The 19,566-nt window shown below is 40.3% G+C and overlaps 1 protein-coding gene across 1 annotated transcript; it reads left to right on the top strand.

Annotated features, from left to right (window-relative positions):
- The first annotated feature begins 2,526 nt into the window (after window positions 1–2,526).
- Window positions 2,527–18,870, top strand: SRI (sorcin). Its single transcript, XM_043588791.1, has 8 exons — window positions 2,527–2,724; window positions 3,701–3,784; window positions 5,890–5,959; window positions 13,069–13,112; window positions 13,913–14,060; window positions 14,326–14,439; window positions 15,888–15,946; window positions 17,544–18,870. The coding sequence occupies exons 1-8, from the start codon at window positions 2,674–2,676 to the stop codon at window positions 17,568–17,570; spliced, it is 597 nt and encodes a 198-aa protein (XP_043444726.1). The 5' UTR covers window positions 2,527–2,673; the 3' UTR covers window positions 17,571–18,870.
- The last annotated feature ends 696 nt before the right edge of the window (window positions 18,871–19,566 follow it).

The following is a 19,566-nucleotide window of genomic DNA, read 5'->3' as shown; positions in this document are numbered from 1 at the left end:
AACAAAGGAAAAAAGACACAAACCAAAAAACAGATCCTTAACTATAGAGAACAAATTGAGAGATGGGTGGGGGGTGGGCGAAATAGGTGAAGAGGATTAGGAGTACACTTATCATTATTAGCAGAGTATAGAACTGCTGAATCACTATATTGTACATCTGAAGCTAATATAACTAATATAAACTAATTTAAGTATACTGCATTTAAAATTTAAAAAAAATTTTAATGGGCTAAATAATTAAATAAATATTTCTCCAAGGAAAGTATACAAATGGCCAACAAGTACATGAAAAAGTGCTCAATGCTACTAATTATCAGAGAAATACCACACTGAGCTATCACTTCACACCTCCACTATTAGGAACCCCACCTGACCAGACAATAAGTGTTGGTAAGTATGTGAAATAATTGGAATTCTTGCATATTGTTGATGGGAATGCAAAATGGTATATCCACTATGTAAAACGGTATTGAGTTTCCTCAATTAAACTAAATTTAAATTTAAAATAAAACTACCATATGATCCAGGGGTGCCTGGGTGACTCAGTCAATTGAGTGTCTGACTTCCCATGGTTTCGGCCACGATCTCATGGTTTGCGGGTTCAAGCCCCACTTTGGGCTCTGTGCTGACAGCTCAAAGCTTGGAGCCTTCTTTGGATTCTGTGTCTCCCTGTTGCTCTGCCCCTCCCGTGCTAGTGTTCTCTCTCTGTCTCTCAAAAATAAATAAACATTAATTAAAAAAAAAAAAAAAGAAAAGGAAAGAGGATTTCAAAGAGCTATTTACACAGCCATGTTCATCGCAGAATTATTTGCAATAACCAAGATGCAGAAGCAACCCATATGTCCATCTATGGATGAATGAATTTAAAATGTGGCATATACATGTAATAGAATTTTATCCAGACTTAAAAAGAAGGAAATCGTGTCATATGCTACAACATGGATAAATTTCAAGGACATTATGCTAGGTGAAATAAGCCAATCACAAAAAGACAAATACTTCATTATTGTAATTATTGAGGTATCTGAGGTAATCTCATAGAAACAAACAATGCTGGTTTTGAGGGGCTGGAAGAAGGAGCAAATGCGGAGTAGATGTTAATAGGTACAGATTTTCAGTCACACATCCTGGGATGTGCGTCACACAGGATAAAAAGTCCTAGAGACCTGCTGTATAACACTGTGCATATAGTTAACAACACTGTATTGTACACTTAAACATTTGTTAAGAGGGTAGATCTCCTGTTCATTGTTCTTACCACACAAAAGGAAAAAAATAAGAAAAAAGAAAACTCCGCAGAGGCCAAGGACTCAAAAATTGCCTAATCTACCTCGATAATAGCTTTGGAATTTGAAAACAGTAATCTACTTCCTAAATCAAACATTAAACAGGTAATATATAGTTAATTTGATAGGTAACAGGGACTATTAAAGTTGTTCTCACAACTCAGGACTTACCATCTTTGGAGTTTGAGCAGCCAAAAAGAGGACTTGGAAGAGAGTTATACATTAGAAGAAAACAATGACCCTAGTGGGAACACAGCCCGGAAACTTGGAATGGAGGAACCCTGTCCACCATGGTGAACAGCACGTCACCACACTCAACAGGTGCTCCAACATTTGTTAAATGTTTATGACTCAATTTTTCAGTGCAGCCTCCGTAGCAAATAATGTGAATGTTGCTCATCAGTGCATTTCTTAAAACGTTCAAATTCAGAAAAACATTCATGACTGAAATTACATGAAACCAAACCAAAAAAAAAAAAAAATCTCACACCTGAATTGCTCACATCAGACTGTTCAACGAGGGTGAAAAGAAAAATGCATGAAGAGAACCGTTTCCTGAATCTGCCTAAAAGAATAGTTCTAACCTTTCACCTTCCTGAATATTTACCAGGGCACTCTTAGCTTGCCCTAAACTTTTCTTGTATACAAAGCGGCTGAGTAATTTTGGAGAAGGGGGATTGTTTCGCCTGAATCATCGAGATAATTCAAACAACTCATTTTCTAAGAACCTGGGCGGGGTTGCCTTGCCAGTCAATGCCCTCCGTCCTTCCCAGGCCATATGACACCCAGCTTAATCAAGAGTTGACCGCGTCCCCTAGCAAGAAAACAGGCCAGTGTTCAGTGAAATGTGCAACCGCAAACCAAAGGCTCGCTTGCACACAGTTCCTTAAGTTTATTCCTGTTTTCCAAGGGCGTTTTCTTATTTTGATTTTCCAACGTCTCCTTCCCTCACAGGCATCTAAGAGCTGTCCTAATGCATCCAGCTCCTTCCCTGCAAAACTACACTCCGCTTAGAGCCGGGCGGCCCAGACTAACGAAGTTGATTAAAATGTTCAAAAGTATCAGAATATAGCCGAGTTAGGAAGAAATAAAGAACCCCCGAGGCACCGTACTGGTGTTGGAATGTGCCATTCGTTTCGCAGGGAGGAATGCCACCGGCGTGAACTGCGTCGCAGGTCCCAGGCACTTGCGGGACCCTGGCTTGGGCGCGACCCCGGCACAGGAAGCGCGGAGCCACGCGGTGCGCACGCAGAGGGCTGAGGCGGGAGCTGAGCGCCGAGCGGGAGGGGGCTCCGGCGCGCGTCCCCCGCCGCCCGCGTGGTGCGTTCCGGGGCGGCCCCGGCGGGAGGGTGAGGGCGGTGGCGGTGGCGGCGGCGCAGTCTGCACCATGGCGTACCCCGGGCACCCTGGCGCCGGCGGCGGGTACTACCCAGGCGGGGTAAGTGCAGCCCGCGCGGGCTGGTGGCCCGGGCGCAACCTTGGGACACCGCGGACGCCGAGAGGCCACGCTGGGCAACTCCGCGGGGCGGCTCCGCGGGAGCCTCCCGCCCCTACCCCGGGTTTCTCCCTGCCCGCTGCCTCGCCCCAGGCCGCTGCCTTTCGGCCTCATCCTGGGGCTCCCTCCTTCTCCGCGTCCCTTCGCCCTGCGGGTGGCTGCGTGGGGCCGAGGCGCGGGTGGGCTTTGATCCAAGAAGCCCACCCTGTGACTTCGGGACACGCGGCGTGAAATTGTGTAAATTCGCTTCCTTCCCCTCCGGGTTTCCCCTGAGAGCAACAGCCATTTTAATCTCGAATGGCCCGGGGATCCACCTCCCGTCTTTAAAAGAAAGTAGGATTAAAAGAGAAGTTGGGGAAAGAAAGACCGCTAGAGTAAAAGCCTTCCGGGAGGAAGGCCGCCTCGCTGGGCGCCTGGGATGTGCGTCGTCGTGGGAACTGTTTCTGAAAAGGAATGTTCCTTCGCCGCGCCTCCTCGCCCAGGTGCTCGCCGCCAAATAGCCTAACCGAGACACCTAAGCACGGCCTAGGCTACACCTGTCTCAAAATGCTTCAAAACACCATAATCGTTGTAAAAGGAAAAGGAAGACAATTCCGAGCTCTGCCCTTAAGTTGCTTGCCTAGGCTGCATTTAATCAGTAACCTGCAGGTTAATTGGGATTTTGAAAGTTGCTTCGCTCATGCAGATGTCACTATTCGGGACATCTCATTTTGGTCCAAGCCGCCAGTTTTTACACTGTGATGGAGCGGGAATGAAAGAAAAGGGGTGGGATGATTGCAGTTAGAGCGTGCTGGTGGTGGGGAAGTGAACCATGGATGTGAAGGGCCGGCATTTGCCTAGCTTTGCACAAAGGCATTCAGTGGTGAAAGAATAACACTGGATTCAGTGGGATGATGCTTTTGTGTTTGTTGTTTTACAGTATGGAGGGGCTCCCGGAGGGCCTACGTTTCCCGGACAAACTCAGGATCCACTGTATGGTTACTTTGCTGCTGTAGCAGGACAGGTTAGCTTTTTCCGTTAATATTAAAGAATCGTCAGAGTCTTCATTTGTATTAGCTGTTATTAGAGTGGCATGGAAAAAAGAACTCTCCTCTGGAAAAGAATCCCTTTGCTTGTGGAAAGAAAAGAAGAGAGAAAGAATGAAGTTTATAGTCAGTTACTTATTTCTGCATATTCAGAACAAATTAGGACAAAGTGTTACCTGTATTTATGTTAGTTCACTTCAAGACTAAATTTGTGATTGAATTAATGCCAGAATGAACAGAATAAAGGGCAATAAATATACTGTGAGGATCTGTAAAGTAGAAAGATGTTTTTAGAACGATGAATTGTCAGGGTCCATGGTGGTTTACAGAGAATAAATTCCAGATCTGGTGAACACAAACCCTTGTTAGTACGGGTTTACAGACATGTGCCAGTCATCATGTAGTCAGATTCTAATGGACGCTTTCTTTGGATTGATTTTGTTAATCAATTACCCCCTGAGGAAATAGGTACTTATGTTAAAAACTTGCCAGCTTCAACATAAGAAAGTTACTTACTATTCCCTTACTATCAGGAAGTGAATCTTGCGCACAGTTTACTTTCTCTTTGATGCTGATGCTGTTACTAGGTCAGCTCTTCCATGTCCGTATAAGGTGTTGTGGCTTGTTGACCCAGAGAGAGAATTAAGGTGGGCTCCTGGAGACCTTTAACTTCTCTATATTGTGTAGTAGGACAGGCGGTGGTGTACATTGAGGAAGGACACTTCCCTAGCTCACCACGCCGCTGTGTATGGTAAATTCACTGCTGGTAGAACCCAGTCCTCTCCAGAAGGGATGTTTGCTCTTTTGTCTTGGCATTTACCTTTGTTTTGATCAAAAGCAAGAAACAGCACAGTCTTAATGTGAAGAAGCTGTAGAATATTGTGGGATAAAAATTCAAGACCGCCTTGCAGAAAAGCATTCTAAGAACTATAGCTCAAGAAATTGAATGGAAAATTGAGTCCAAAACCGAAAGAGCTTCCCTTTAAGTATCTGCTTAATCAGTTAATGATCTGTATCTCTGAAACCACAAGACAGGGCAAAGCTCAAGACTTGTGTTCTTAGATTGCCTGTGCCTCCAGCCCTGTAAGTGACCCCACCTGCTTCTCTTGCAGCAGCCTGGGCCTACCCCTACATCAGCATAGCCATTGTCTTTCAAATTATTGATCCTGCTCTGCATTTAGAAGTTACAATCCTCATGGACGTGAGGGATTTAGGTATTTTATTTTTAAATCCCTAAAAACAACATATATCTAGTTGTGAACTTGGTTAGCCAATAAATAGGCACTGGGAACCTGTATCTTCCAGATATAATTGTAGTTCTGAAAAAAACCATTCACCTCATCATAAACCAAGGTGATCACAAAGGCCTCTGTTTTATCCAGACTTTTTATTCATGGATGTTAGATTTGTATGCTGCTATGCCTTTACCACCCCTGCCCCCCACAAAAAAATAGCTAGAAAGAGGAATAAGACTTTAAAGCAACTATATAAATAATTTTAAATGCTTAAATGGCAGTTTCCTAGCTCAGACTAAAAGAAGAGTAGTTCAAGACAGAAACTAATTTCATTCACACATTAAAAAAAAAAACTTGTGTATCAGAAGAAGAAACTGAATTTACCTCAGTGTTTCATTAAAAAGACCAACCAATTTAATCCCAAATCTAATTGAGGAACTTAGAGGAATGATGAGAAGATAATGTTAATACTAAAGTAGAGGTGTAAGCAGCTTTCCAACCTTGTGAATTCGTATGTAATAATTATTTAAAATAGAGTCTAAAATTGAATGCCCACTTAAGTATCACGAAATGTATTTTGTTTGTTTGTTTATGGCCCTAAGTATGCATTTGTGGAAGAGGACTTAACTATTTGTTTCTTTTTCATTATTATTTTTGAAAGTAGAATTGGGAAAGGAATGCCTATGTTTGGAAGGCATTCTTTTTTCCAAAAAAAAAAAAAAGGTCTTACGCATGAAAATGCTCATTTTCTTTGTCATTGCTAAAATAATATACTGAAAGTAAACAAAGAACTAGAAGGTACAAATCATTATTGTAATTTGTCTTCCTATTTTTTTTTTTTTCAAAAGGATGGGCAGATAGATGCTGATGAATTGCAGAGATGTCTGACACAGTCAGGCATTGCTGGAGGATACAAACGTAAGTTGACAATCCCACAGTACTCTTCTGTTTCGTATTTTAACTTCCTTATGATTATAGCCTCCAAGGAAATTGGGCTTTTCTGATCCAGCATAATTTAGAATTTCAAAAGCTAATTTTGGTTGTTTATTATCACAAAATGTGAATTTGAAAACAGCTGTTAATAAATCATTCTACACTACCTGCCCGTTTAGCGGGTCCATTGGATTTGGAACCTTTGGAAGCAATGCAATGGGCAGCGTGGTCTCCTTCACAGAGGACGAGGTGAGGTGCTGAAATGAAATCTGCTAGGTCAGGTGTCATTAATGGCAGGAGCTAACATTTACAACTGACCATTTGCCAAGAGTTGACTGTGCTGAGGCTGATGGCACTTAGGACTTTGAGTGCCTGGTCCTGTGCAGCTGCTCCCCAAATGGCCTGTCCTGCACTCCTAGTTCTGAGTGGTCAGTCCTGTCCCACATTCCCCGCAGTGGCTGGTCCCCACCCCTGGTCCTCAGGAAACCGGTTCTGCATTCAAGGGCTCTGATCATGCTGCTGGCAACATGAGCGCTTGCCATGACATCCCCCAGGTCTTTCTTCATTTCTCTTTCTGCTTCAGAGAATGTGGGCAGGCTATGTTGGAAGTGCCCTTCCTAATTTCTTAACTCTTTGCACTAGTCTTCCTTCTGCCCTCGTCCTCAGTTCTGCCACCTTATAATTCAGTGCTTACACCACCTTCCTGCCTTTTGAAAGAGCTCTTTGCCACGAGCTACAGATGGGGAATGATTGCAGAAGTACTGCATCGTATCAGTGCCTCTCATCATCCCATGTACATCCCACTTGCTTCTTTTCCAATCGGATCCTGACCCTGACAGATCCATAAGGTAGAAAGTAGTGTCTTGACTTGCTAACTTCTTTGCCTGTTGTTAATGGGGACAAAACATCAACTCAGAGCCTTAGCTGTTGGTAAATTGTGAATTAAAATGCTCAAACTACAGGGGTGCCTGAGTGGCTCAGTTGGTTAAACGTCTGACTCTTGGTTTTGGCTCAGGTCATGATCTGTTGGTTTGTGAGTTCGAGCCCTGCGTCAGGTTCTATGCTGACAGTGCAGAGCCTGCTTGGAATTCTCTCTCTTTGCCCCTACTGTGTGATCTGTCTCTCTCAAAATAAATAAATAAACTTTAAAAATAAAATGCTCAAACTAGAAGTCACATGAAGATTTATAGTCGCATTTTCTTTGACTATTTGACATGGCATATTTACTAGATGGCTCTTCTTAAACTATTTGCATTTCTATTTTTATCCTTTGTATTATATGACTTAAGTATCCTATTAATAATATTTCCTAGTTGGAGGAATTAATATGAAAGAGGAACCGTTTGCATTTCTCATTTAATCTGGTCCTAAACAAAAGAAGCACTTTCTAGATTTGGGAATTTTTTTTATTTTTAAGTGTTGTAGGGAATACATTTAAAGTGTTAAATGTTAACCTCAAGCAGTTGGGGCTAGTGAACATGGCAGGTTTAATAGGGTTTATGAAAGTGAGCTGTGTAGCAACATAAACTATTACTCTGTACCCTTTCAGTAGAAGAGGTGTGGCAGGTTTTAAAATCTGACTAACAAATGGGCTGTGTATCCTGGGAGAACAGTCCTTTTAAAAATTTCATATGAGGAGGCGCCTGGGTGGCTCTTGTCAGTTAAGCGTCCGACTCTTAGTTTCAGCTCAGGTCATGGTCTCATGGTTCGTGGGTTTGAGCCATGCATAGTTTCTGTGCTGATAGTGCAGAGCCTGCTTGGAATTCTCTCTCCCTCTCTCTGCCCCTCCCCTGTTCATGTTCTCACTCTCTCTCAAAATAAATAAACTTAAAAAATTTTTTTTTTTAATTTCGTGTGAGAAAATCATGTTTAGTGATGGCCTTAGAGCAGTGAGTTATAGAAAAGACATTTCCTGAGTCATCAGAGCCATGTGATTGAATTAATTTGCTTACCATCCTCTGGTTGTGGAGGCTGTAATAAATCACAAAACCATCCTGCTTGTGAAGTGTCACAGTGAGTTTCATGATACAGAAATTATACAGCCATTGGTGTTTTTTAAACTCAGCTTCCAAACCAAAAAGTACAGGTGGAGGTGGAATGAGGAACAGAGAGTATTCCAGCCTAGTTCCTACAGTCATCTTCTCCAGCTTAAAAGGAACCGGTCATACTCAGAAGTGGAGTTGATAAGAGACGTTGCTCTAGTCTGTAAGATAGTAATTCAGCTTCTTTTTTTCCCCCTTGAGTGTAGCTGTTACTCTATGGTAAGGCTGAGAGAAACAACTGAAGGTAATGTTTTCCTGCTAGGTCCATTACATTTTGGATTTCTACTAGAAGAAAAGATGTATGAGGCATTTTAGTAGAATGAACAGGAGAAGGGAGAGAGTAAAAATAAAATTATCAAAGACTCTTGAAGCTATTTAAAATAGAATAGCACTAGTAAAAGCTATTTCTTGGGACACCTAGGTGGCTCAGTAGGTTAAGCATCCAACTCTTGGTTTCGGCTCAGGTCATGATCTCACAGTTCGTGAGTTTGAGCCCCATGTAGGGCTCTGCACTTAACAGCACAGAGCCTGCTTCGGATTCCCTTGTCTCCCTCTTTCTTTGCCTCTCCCCTGCTCACACGTGCTGGGTGTGCACGTGTGCTCTCAAAGTAAATTTTAATAAATAAAAGCAAACTATTTCTGGAGAAAAATAAAATTAAAATTGAGCAAGAGTTTTCCCTACCCAAACTTCTGTGACATCAGTGTTCTAGTTCCATTAGAACTGTCTGGAATAGTGAATTTTCTGTCATTCACTTTTGTTGCCTGCCCATCACGTTCCCTCTTTTAAACCCTTCTCACAAAAGGTGACCAGATTTTTGGGCTTCCTGACACATCCTCTAACCTGTTAGTTTCTTCTTCTAAAATTCTTTGGTAGCTCCTTGGTACCTGTAAAACAAAACCTAAACACCTTAGTAGGAATTCAAGATCTTCTAATGTAGCCTCATCAAACATACTTCCTCCCACTTACTTTGCTTGGCCTGAACTTTCCTGATTCACTTTGCTTATACTGGTCCATAGCTCTACTTAACTGTCCCCAAGTGTTCCTCATCTTTCCTGTCATTCAAGGCTTGACTTAAATGCTGCTGCTTCTATGAAGTGCTTCTTAGTAGGAAGGAGCCTCCTGCTCCTCAGTACTTCCTGGTACCGCTTACTGTCTCCATTATGGTTCACCACTCTCTACCTTGATTAGAGTTGCATGCATGCATGACCTCTCTTTTCCTTAGACTGTCAGCTAGGGCAGGAGCCAGTTTTTAATTTGTATCTCCAATGTTCTTGGTATCCTGGGCCCTGTACATAATGAGTACTTAACAGGCATTTGTTGAATTAATGAGTATGGAAGATTTCCTAAAATGGAGAAAGCATAGCTCTGTACCCTTATTGGTATTTTGACTTATGATTTGTCTTAAGGGATTATACAGTCCTTTTAAGTATCCGTAAAAATGAGATTTTATTTTTAAAAACCTATCCTGCGTATACTGGTTGAGGGGAGTGTATAGCTGTCTACACAGGGATGAGGGGTCCTATCTATTCAGCCGTCTAACCAACACATTTTAATGGATATCATCATGTGCAAGGTGCCAGGCTGTGCACCCACAAGTGGTGCCTGTGGGACACAGTGAAAAGTGCTGGGATAAGTGAAGTAGAGAGGCTGTGGGCCCACATAGGAGAGGCACATAACCCAGAAAGTGGTCAGGATAGTTTTCCTGGCAGAACTGATGCCAAACTGAGGAGAAATGAAAGTCAAGCAGAAACCAGGCAGACCAAGAAGTGAGAGGGATAAAGGGCAATTGTGCCCCAGGCAGATAGAACAGCATGTACTAAAGACCCACAGGTAAGGGGAAACATGTGCATGTGCAGTCAAAGAACTGGGAGAAATTGGCCGTGAAGATGGAATGTGAAGGTTGAATAAAGAGCAGGAAATTAGCTGGACTGGGAATATATGCATATGACTTCATATGCCACTTAGGTGCTTGGACTTCATCCTGACAGCAGTGGAACATGTCTACTGGCTTTTGTATAGAAGAGCACATACTGTTCTGGATGTAGCATAAAAACCGAATTGGGGGGCATGGGTATGGGGGGTGTGGAGCACGGGGACTCAGGGACACCTGTTAGGTGGCCATTGGAGTCATCAGGTGAGTAAAATACTTCCTAAACCAGGGAAGTGATTGTGGAACTGGAAATGGATAGGTCCTAAAGCAATTTAGAAGGCGATTGAGGGGCGCCTGGGTGATTCGGTCGGTTGAGCGTCTGACTTCAGCTCAGGTCATGATCTCGCAGTTTGTGAGTTTGATCCCCACATCATGCTCTGTGCTGACAGCTCAGAACCTGCTTCAGATTCTGTGCCTCCCTCTCTCTCTCTGCCTCTTCCCACCTTGTGCTCTCTCTCTCTCAAAAATAAACATTAAAAAAAGAAGAAGAAGAAGGTGATTGAATATCAGGGGACAGGGAACTGGGGACATTCCCTGGTTTCTGGCTTGGGTGACTGAGTGGATGGAGATGTTACTTGTAGCACTTGGGACACAGGGAAGCTGTCTGCCTTACAGCCCCTCAAAATCCTTGACTTAAAGTCAGACACAAGTGGATCTGCCTCTTGGTTGACAGGCCCTCTAGAGTATTGGTTCCTAAACTTGAGCTGTGTCAGCATCACTGGATTGCTGGGCCCTGTCCTAGAATTTTTCATTTAGAAGGTCTGAGGTAAGACCGGAGAATTTGCATCTGTAACAAGCTTCCAGAAGATTCGGTGGTCCAGGTCCACCAGCTGTTTTTATGTGAAAATAAATCACCTGGGGATCTTATTTAAATGCAGATTCCGATTTTTTTGGTGTAGGTTAAAGGCCAAGATTCTGTAATTCTAAAAGGTCCCAGATGATGTTAACATGGCTGGTCCAGGAATCACACGTTGAAAAGAACAGTGGTCTCAACCTTGGCTGCTCACTGGAATCATTGAGAAGCTTTAAAAAAAAAACAGTCATGCCTTGGTTCCATGCTCAGGGATTCTCATTTAATTGCTCTGTGGCGATGGTGACAATACTGTATTGTATACTAGAAAATAGCTAAGAGAGTTGATCTTAAAAGTTCTCATCACACAGACAAAAAAAGTTAACTATGTGAGGAGATGGATGTGTTAAATAACCTAATTATGGTTATCATTCTGCAGTATGTGCATATATGAGATCATTACATTATACACCTTAAACTTACAGAATGTTATTTGTTAATTATATCTCCGTAACACTGAGGGGAAAATAACTGTTCTGTGGTGCAGCCCCAGTACTAGGATCTTTTAAAGCTTCTGGGTGATTCTGATAAGCACCTGGGATTGAAAACCATTGGTCTAGATCAGAGAGACTTCGTGCCTCCACACAACTTAAAAGTCAGAATGAAGAATCAACCAACTCTTTCTCAAAAGTGTGTAGAAGTGTTGCTTCCTGTCACCTCAGAGAACTGTATCTGTGGATTAGATGGAGTTTGAAGGGCCAAAACAGAGATAGTCCTCCACCTTTTATTTCATGTTCCAGAGTATGCCAAACACAGGAATCTGTTAAAAGTGGGAAATTTATAGTTTATACTGTTTGGAAACACTACGGTACTGAGAGTTAACTCAGATGTATTTGAAATTCAGTTTGTTGGAGATAAAAATGAAGCTAGTAAGAGCTGTAAAAATGTTAGTTCTGTGTGCCTCTCAACACACTTGCAGAATTTATGCCAGCTTTGCCCACCTGACCTTTGTCCCTTCTGCCTTCTAGCCTTCTAGCTTCTTTGTACCTATATATTTCCCCAGTCATTGATTCTCATGAACAGAATGGAAGATACAAGGAATTTTTTCTTCATATTTGCTAATGCTTAGGTAGGTCATCAGTAGGCCCATTAACTAGTAAATATATTCTAGTGTGTTTGTCTAAGTGTCGTATAGAAATGTCCTCAGAATATATTCAAGCTGTACAAAAACTCAAAAGGCTTCCGAATCGTGGTCATCACTGAATTGGTCATTATATCGTATTCCAGAGTGCTCTTACTTAACACTGTTCTAGCAAGCATATTTATCTGGTTTCGTATATAAACTTACTGTATATAAAAAGGTGTCATAAGCTATATGAGGTAGGAGGTAGTTCAGTGTGTGACATTAAAGGGGAAAGAAAGGTAAACAAATGAACTAGTGACACAGAACAAACAAAACCAGCAACTGATAGTCAGGAGTAGAAATGTAGTAACCCTATCTTCCCACTCACCATGGTGAATATAATAAATTATGGTTCATTATGGTGAATTAAACTCTATATTACAGTTTCAAAGGCAAAAAAGTATATAAAACTTTTTTAAAAAGACTGTATTAGCGGCACCTGAGTGGCTCAATTGGCTAAGTGTCCGACTTCGGCTCAAGTCATGATCTCACAGTTTGTGGGGTCGAGCCCCATGTTAGGTTCTGTGCTGATAGCTCAGAGCCTGGAGCGTGTTTCAGATTCTGTGTCTTCCTCTCTCTGCCCTTCCCCGCTAGTGCTCTGGCTCTCTCTGTCTCTCAAAAAAAATAAATAAATGGTAAAAAAAATTTGTTTTAAGACTATATTATAGAAAATGTATGCCTATCTAAGAACAGATAATTATTACGAACTTCCATGCACCTGTCACCCAGCTTCAACAGTTATCAGTGTGTTGTTATTCTTAGTTCATGTGTAATCCTGTCTGTTTTCTTTTGAAGCTCATTCCAGATATCTTAACATTCATTTCATCTACAAATAACTTCAGTATATACTTTTCTAAAAGATAAGGACATTTCCCTCACCAACTTCAAAGCCATTATCATACCTAAAAATATTAATAGTACAATGCAATACTTTTTTTTAAAAGATTTCTATTAAAGTTATTAAAATCAAATTTGGGTTCTGCAAGGAATCCCCTCTATCTGGAAAAAAATCTGCTTCAAAACTCCCATGTTGTTTAGCGTATAAAAATAAGATTGTGTAAATAAATAGTCATTTTCCTAATTAATTTGAATGTATGCAATATAATATGAATTTTTGAAACTATTATGTGCTTTTTTTGATTTAACAGCTTTTAACCTGGAGACTTGTCGGCTTATGGTGTCAATGCTGGATGTATCCTTTACTTTGATTGATGTCTAGAGTGTTTTTTTCTGATCACCCTCCCCCACCAAAAAAAAATTCTTCCTAAAAGAATTTATCTAGGAATTAATGCCCAGTAAACACAAGGTGACAGATGACCACAAAAAAAGTTTTCTGAAATCATTAGCTTTTAAGATGTAGTTTGGTGTGAAAAAGGAAAGGAGCTCAGTAAATAGAAGGTTCGTTCCTCAAGAATTCAAGGAAGCATCAGAGAACACCTATAGAAATCAGAGTGGTCTGGCAAGGTTTTTTGCTTTAACAGTGAGCTATGCATGATTCACACCTGACCTTCAGGCGGTGGAATTTCTCACATCACAGTCACTGCACTCAGGTTAGCTATTGGTGACCCTGCAGTGCCTTTCATCCCACCTCATTTTCCAAAAGTGAAAACCCTGGGTCTGGAAGGGCCCAGCAAAGGAATGTTAAAGCCAAGACCCCAGGACCCTAGCAGCATTGCCTGGGGCGCCAAGAAAGTGCGGCACAGTTCCAGGAACTCTTGTTTTTTACATGTGGCTCACAGTGGCCACGTTATTTCATTGTAATCACCTCACATAGATTATCTTTTTCCCACAGTGGAAATGCGTACTCAGCTTTTCTCCCTAGGCCCTTCTTATTATCTCATTGGAGTATGTTTTTATTATATCACACTAAGAAGAACATACAACATTTTTAACCTTTTTAGCAGAAAGATCATTATATTCCCTTATCCTTGATCTTGAATCGTTACAAAATGTTGCAAAATAAAGGTACTCTAATCCTTGATTATAATTCAGAGAGATATGTCAGGCACAATGGGTTTCAATGAATTTAAAGAACTCTGGGCCGTGCTGAACGGCTGGAGACAACACTTCACCAGTTTTGACAGTGACAGGAGTGGAACAGTGGACCCTCAAGAACTGCAGAAGGCCCTAACCACAATGGGTGGGTATGGCTAACTCGAGCCACCTGGCCGGCATAATTCTGTGTTAATTTCTAAAACTAAGTGCTATGGGAAGGCAGTTTCTGATTTCTAGAAGAAGTGTATATTCATAATTAAATACATAATACACACATAGTTGCTAGTGTGTATTCGTAATTAAAATGAGTGTGCCCCCAGTCTGAAAAAAATTGTGCTTGATTATTTTCAACGGTCTTCTTGTAATCCTTTCACGTTATTTTTTTCACTGGGTGATTTTCCTTCCTTCAGGATTTCGGTTGAGTCCCCAAGCTGTGAATTCAATTGCAAAACGATACAGCACCAATGGCAAGATCACCTTTGATGACTACATTGCCTGCTGTGTGAAACTGCGAGCTCTGACAGGTGTGTTCTTTGAGATGGTGTCTCTCCAAGGGCCAAGAAGACACAATTTGCATGACATTTCATTTTCAGTGTTCTGAACTTCTTTCGTCCCTGATCACTCTTTCCACCCCCCCCCCATTTCAATGGCTTTTTTAACACTGCTATTAAACCTATCTAGCAGAGTAATTGTGTTTTTTGTTTTCAGAAATTCTTTCAGATTAGTGGTAATCTGCCATTAAAATAATCTTAACTTTCACAAAATGTTCCAAAATATGATAAGCTAATTTGTGCACTTTTGATCAGAGTATGAGTAGTATTCTGTGATTTCTCCCTATAATGTAAATATGTGAAGAGAGTAAAATTACTCATTTGTAGCTCTCTTTCCTAAGTCCTCTTGTTGGAAAGCAATTTTAAATGGTAGTCATTTAAATGGTAGTGATATTAAATGGTAGAACGTACTTCTTAGATGAGGCTATATTAGTAGTCTCTACTTTTCTATCCCCTCTTTTTCTTTCTTTTGTATATTTTTGTTGTTCCAGTCTTCTCTTTAGTCTTTTTTACTCTTTTTAAAATGTGGTTTTGTAATTTTTTTTTTTTTTTTGCATCCTAACAAAAATTTGAGGTCAGTTTTTTTAATTTAAATTCAAGTTAGTTAACGTACAGTGTAGTAGTAGTTTCAGGAGTAGAATTTAGTGACTCATCACTTACATATGACACCCAGTGTTCATCCCAACAAGTGCCCTCCTTAATGCCCATCACTCATTTAGCCCATTCCCCCTACCCATCTCTCCTGCAGCAACCCTCAGTTTGTTCTCCGTATTTAAGAGTCTCATAGTTTGCCTCCCTCTCTGTTTTTTTCTTATTTTTCCTTCCTTTCCCCTATGTTCATCTGTTGTGTTTCTTAAATTCCACATGTGTAAAATCATATTACATTTGTCTTTCTCTGACTTATTTCACTTAGCATAATATACTCTAGTTCCATCCACGTTGCAGGTAGCAAGATTTCATTCTTTTTGATTATTAAAGTAAATTCTTTTCAATAGCACAGAGCTCAGATAGGTGAAATATTTTATTACAGCCCGTTTGTCATATTAGGGACTCCCATCTATCCATTTCCTAATTAAACATTATCTATGTTATTAACAAGTTTGAAATTCTGTGTTTTCATCACAACTAAGTAATGGCCTTGGAGGTCACATGGCTTTTACTGACTTTGGGATAAGATGCTTTCTTCCAGCTGCACATTGAAAAAGATAGTTGACTAACTTCTACATTGTTGTATTACTTTGTTGTTTATTAAATTTATTCATGTTCATTGTAGTTGGCTTCTTTGCTGTGGTCTTTTGTTTATGTTAGCTGGTTTTACAACTCACATGTTTCTACAGTTTGAACCCAATGCCAAAATAAGTAACTATTGTGATTTCAGATGTTACAAAAATAACCATAAATTTTACTGTGGTGTTTTACAGACAGCTTTCGAAGACGGGATACTGCTCAGCAAGGTGTTGTGAATTTCCCATATGATGATGTAAGTCTCCGTAAATTCACAATTGGGCATCCCTTTTGAAGTTAGCCATTAAGAGCATCTTAAGGATGCAGAGTAATGAAGGATTCAATGATCAGGAATTACCGTTCAAAATTTATCAATTTCATTTATTATTAGTCTTACTCATAGACCACTGTTTGATTCGCATTAAAAGACTTGGTTCAAAGCCCAACTGGTCTCACTTGCTGGTGGGGTCACTTAGGCAGGTTTCTTCATTGCTCCAAGACTATATGAGGAGAGGAAGTAGTAATGCCTTCTTCCCTGGGCTGTTGAGATTTCAATCAGAAATGTCCCTGAAAACACCATGCAGATGTTGCTATTTTTGGCTTCATTGAATAAATATCTGTCACTGAGAAGTAAATTTAACAACTCCAAGCTGTACTTGACACACCCATGTTCTTCATTGAGGCTATAAAGCACAAACTTAAGTTGCAATTTAAAACAATGTATTTACTAAACAGCCACACTAAATGTGATAGGACAAGGCAAGGCCATGTAACCAATGTGAACATAGCCAGTTGTCATCTCTGATGGCATTAGCTGAATACACATAACATAACTAGGGAGATGCTTAGTTGTTCTATTTTTTGGTCAGCTATGGACTTTAAAAAATTGCTTTCAGAATAGCAGTCACTGTGATAACTGAATGTTCTAAAAAAGGTTTCTCTGCTACAAAATGCAAGGATGCACATATTTTCAGTTTGGCAGCTGCCACAGTTCAGATCATTTAAAAACGCTTATGTGTAAGTATGTTTATTTCTTCTGCTTAAAGGTGTGTTTTCATTAGTGTGTATCAGTGTCTCGGGTGACAGTCCTGTCATTCTTTCCAAAGATGGAAAAGCAGCCTATGGAGTGGAAAGTGCATGGACTTTGGCCTCCGATGGGCCCTTAGGAGATTTTAAATGTTCCCTTTTATCTGAAAGTGATCATCAGCTTGGCCTTGTAGGAATGCTGTAGGGATTAGCATACACAGTGCCTCACTGGTGTCGGAAGAATGAGAAAGAAAATTGATAGAAAAGCAGAGTGTTGGTGTTTATGGTGAAGCAAACGTTTCACAGCAAATGCTGATGCCTCTCAACTTGGGTTTCTGAATTGCAGAGGAAAGGTCATATATTCCGTTTCTGTGTATACACATACTTGCATGCTAGGATTTATTTGCAATTAAGCAGATTTTAAGGGCATAACCTATTTAAAAGGTGCTGGTGCCAGAGCAGTGGGGTAGTACTGTGTAGTTTGGAGGTCCTCAGGTGATTTAACAGTATCAACTGTTATTTCTGAGTGGGTACCTTTTACCATGACCATTACCATTTCTAGAGTCTGAGATATTTGGAATTTTAAATATTCTTTATCCATTGAAGTAGTCTGCTTTCTGTAAGAAGAGAAACCCACTCGATTTTCTATTAGACTGCTTCCCCTACAAACATGAACCTTTCTATCATGTACTTTTATTTTAGAAATGGATGTTTCTTGATCCATAATTCAGTTTAGGAAAACAAAATGTAAGCTGCCGAAAAATAAGCTAGGGTGTATTCAGTGCCACAATGTGTGCAGGGTAACGTGGACTTGGTCTCTCTTTCAGTTCATTCAGTGCGTCATGAGTGTTTAAATCAAGAGGAAGCTGCATGAACATAACCGACATTCCGACTGGACTCCTCTTTTGCCTTTGCCTTCAGTAACGTGTGTAACTTGCATCACTGCTTTTCCTTAAGGGCCATCATAAAGGTTTATTACTTTATGTACAACTGAAGTTTTTAGTATTGATAATAAATTCTTTGGAATTTTACTAATACAAGATCAGGTCTCTTATACCATTTAGAACTTCGTGGAGCCATTGTCAGTGATGCCTTATTTTGTTGCTGAGCCGCTTTTATGTAAATTTCAGCATGCAAAATGTTTAAGGCACATTATGTATTTTTCATTGTAAGATACTTTAAAATCTTCCCATCAGACTATATTGTTCTTATCTTTCCTAGAAGAGATTTTACATGGTATTGAAGGCCTTATGTGTGGAGTATTCTTATCATGTAAATGATTTATACCCTCTTGGATGCAGGAAAAAAAAACAACGAAAAACCATGATAATCCATGTCAGGCTTCACCTTAGTGGAAACTTAAGAACAGGCTTTAAGGCTTACACATTTTTGATGGCCACACAACTGGACAGGGAGCATGAGTGATTATTTTCTGCCTCTTTAACACCTGTTGAACCATTTGAGTGGCAAATACTATCTGTCACCAAGTTTTTTTGTCATCATCCACCTAGACCTTTATTAACTGCACTTAAAAATCTTGTAAATTATGGGCTTAACTATGTAAAAAAAGAAAACTGATGGAAAGAAACCTAAGGGAATATATGAAAATATTAACTATGGTCATTTTTGGCTTATGAGATTCTAGGTGACTTGAATTTCCTTGATAGATTTTAGTATTTTCCAAGTTTTCTATAATGTGTGTGCTTTCCTTCTAAAATCAGAAGATAATTTTTAAAATATTAATAGATCCATTTTGATAGGCCACGCATTCACACTCACATTATAAAATATACACAGAAAAAGGACTGGAAGAGAGGACCAAGATATTGATGTTGCTACCACTGGCAGTCAGGGTCATGAGATCATTTTCTTCCTTCTTACTATTGTTCCAAATAATCTCTGATAAGCAAGTATTGCATTTATAATGGAAGAATTTTTTTTTAATTTTTAAACCATGTGCTTTTAAGTAGGGTCTGGAGTCCAATACTGGCTGTGTCTCTTCCTGAATATGTAAATTAATCATCTCAGATAATCTCAGAGCCTCAGTTTCCCCATCTTTGCAAAGGAGATTAATACTCCATGGGATAGTTCTGAACACGAAAAAGTGTGTTGGTTTAATAAGCACCAATAAAGTTTCCGTTTCTTGGATTTAAAGCTGGTCTGGTTTGCTCTTTTTTGCGAGAGAGCACAAGAGGTGAAACATGATGCGGCTGGCCTATTTTCTCCCTGCCAGCAGAATATCTGTCTTATTTTAGGGCTCCAGTGTGATAGCTACCATTCAGATGATCAATTATTTGTCACCAATGAGAAAACATTTCTAAGCATCTTCAGCCTCATTTCACTTGGTTATTTTTTCAAATATTGCTAAAATATATTAAATTTATAAATATTTAGCCTTAAGTATGTCAAGTATTCACACCTGGACTACATATGTGAGGCAGCCTGCTTTATATTACACAGTGTCTGTAGGTTTCACTCCAGATACACTGTTTGTGAGACCATAAAGCTTGGCTTGAGCCTGAGCTTTCTAGCAAAGGGCTAAAGAAGGGTCAGAGGACCAGGAGGCAGAGAACTCATTGTTAAAGCCCCAGTGCCTGCTGTTTGATTCAGACTCACTAGGATCCCACGAGGAAGGGGTAGTTAAAGGAAATGGTCATTTCCTGGGTGACCCTAATGTGATAAGGAAGAAGGCCTACACTAGCCCAAAGTTACAGACCATGTTTGAACTATCCTCCTGCTCTGGTAAGTCCCACAGGGTGCTGCATCAATCATGGTTCTGAATTTGCTTTTTGGATAAATGCTCAAGTATTGCAAAACCGTGTCTCTTGAAACATTCAATTACTTCAGTTT

This window comes from Prionailurus bengalensis, chromosome A2, assembly GCF_016509475.1.
Source record: "Prionailurus bengalensis isolate Pbe53 chromosome A2, Fcat_Pben_1.1_paternal_pri, whole genome shotgun sequence".
Classification (NCBI taxonomy): Eukaryota; Metazoa; Chordata; class Mammalia; order Carnivora; family Felidae; genus Prionailurus; species Prionailurus bengalensis.
The sequence above is the reverse complement of the archived record's forward strand: the minus strand, read 5'-3'. Positions and strand labels throughout refer to the sequence as shown.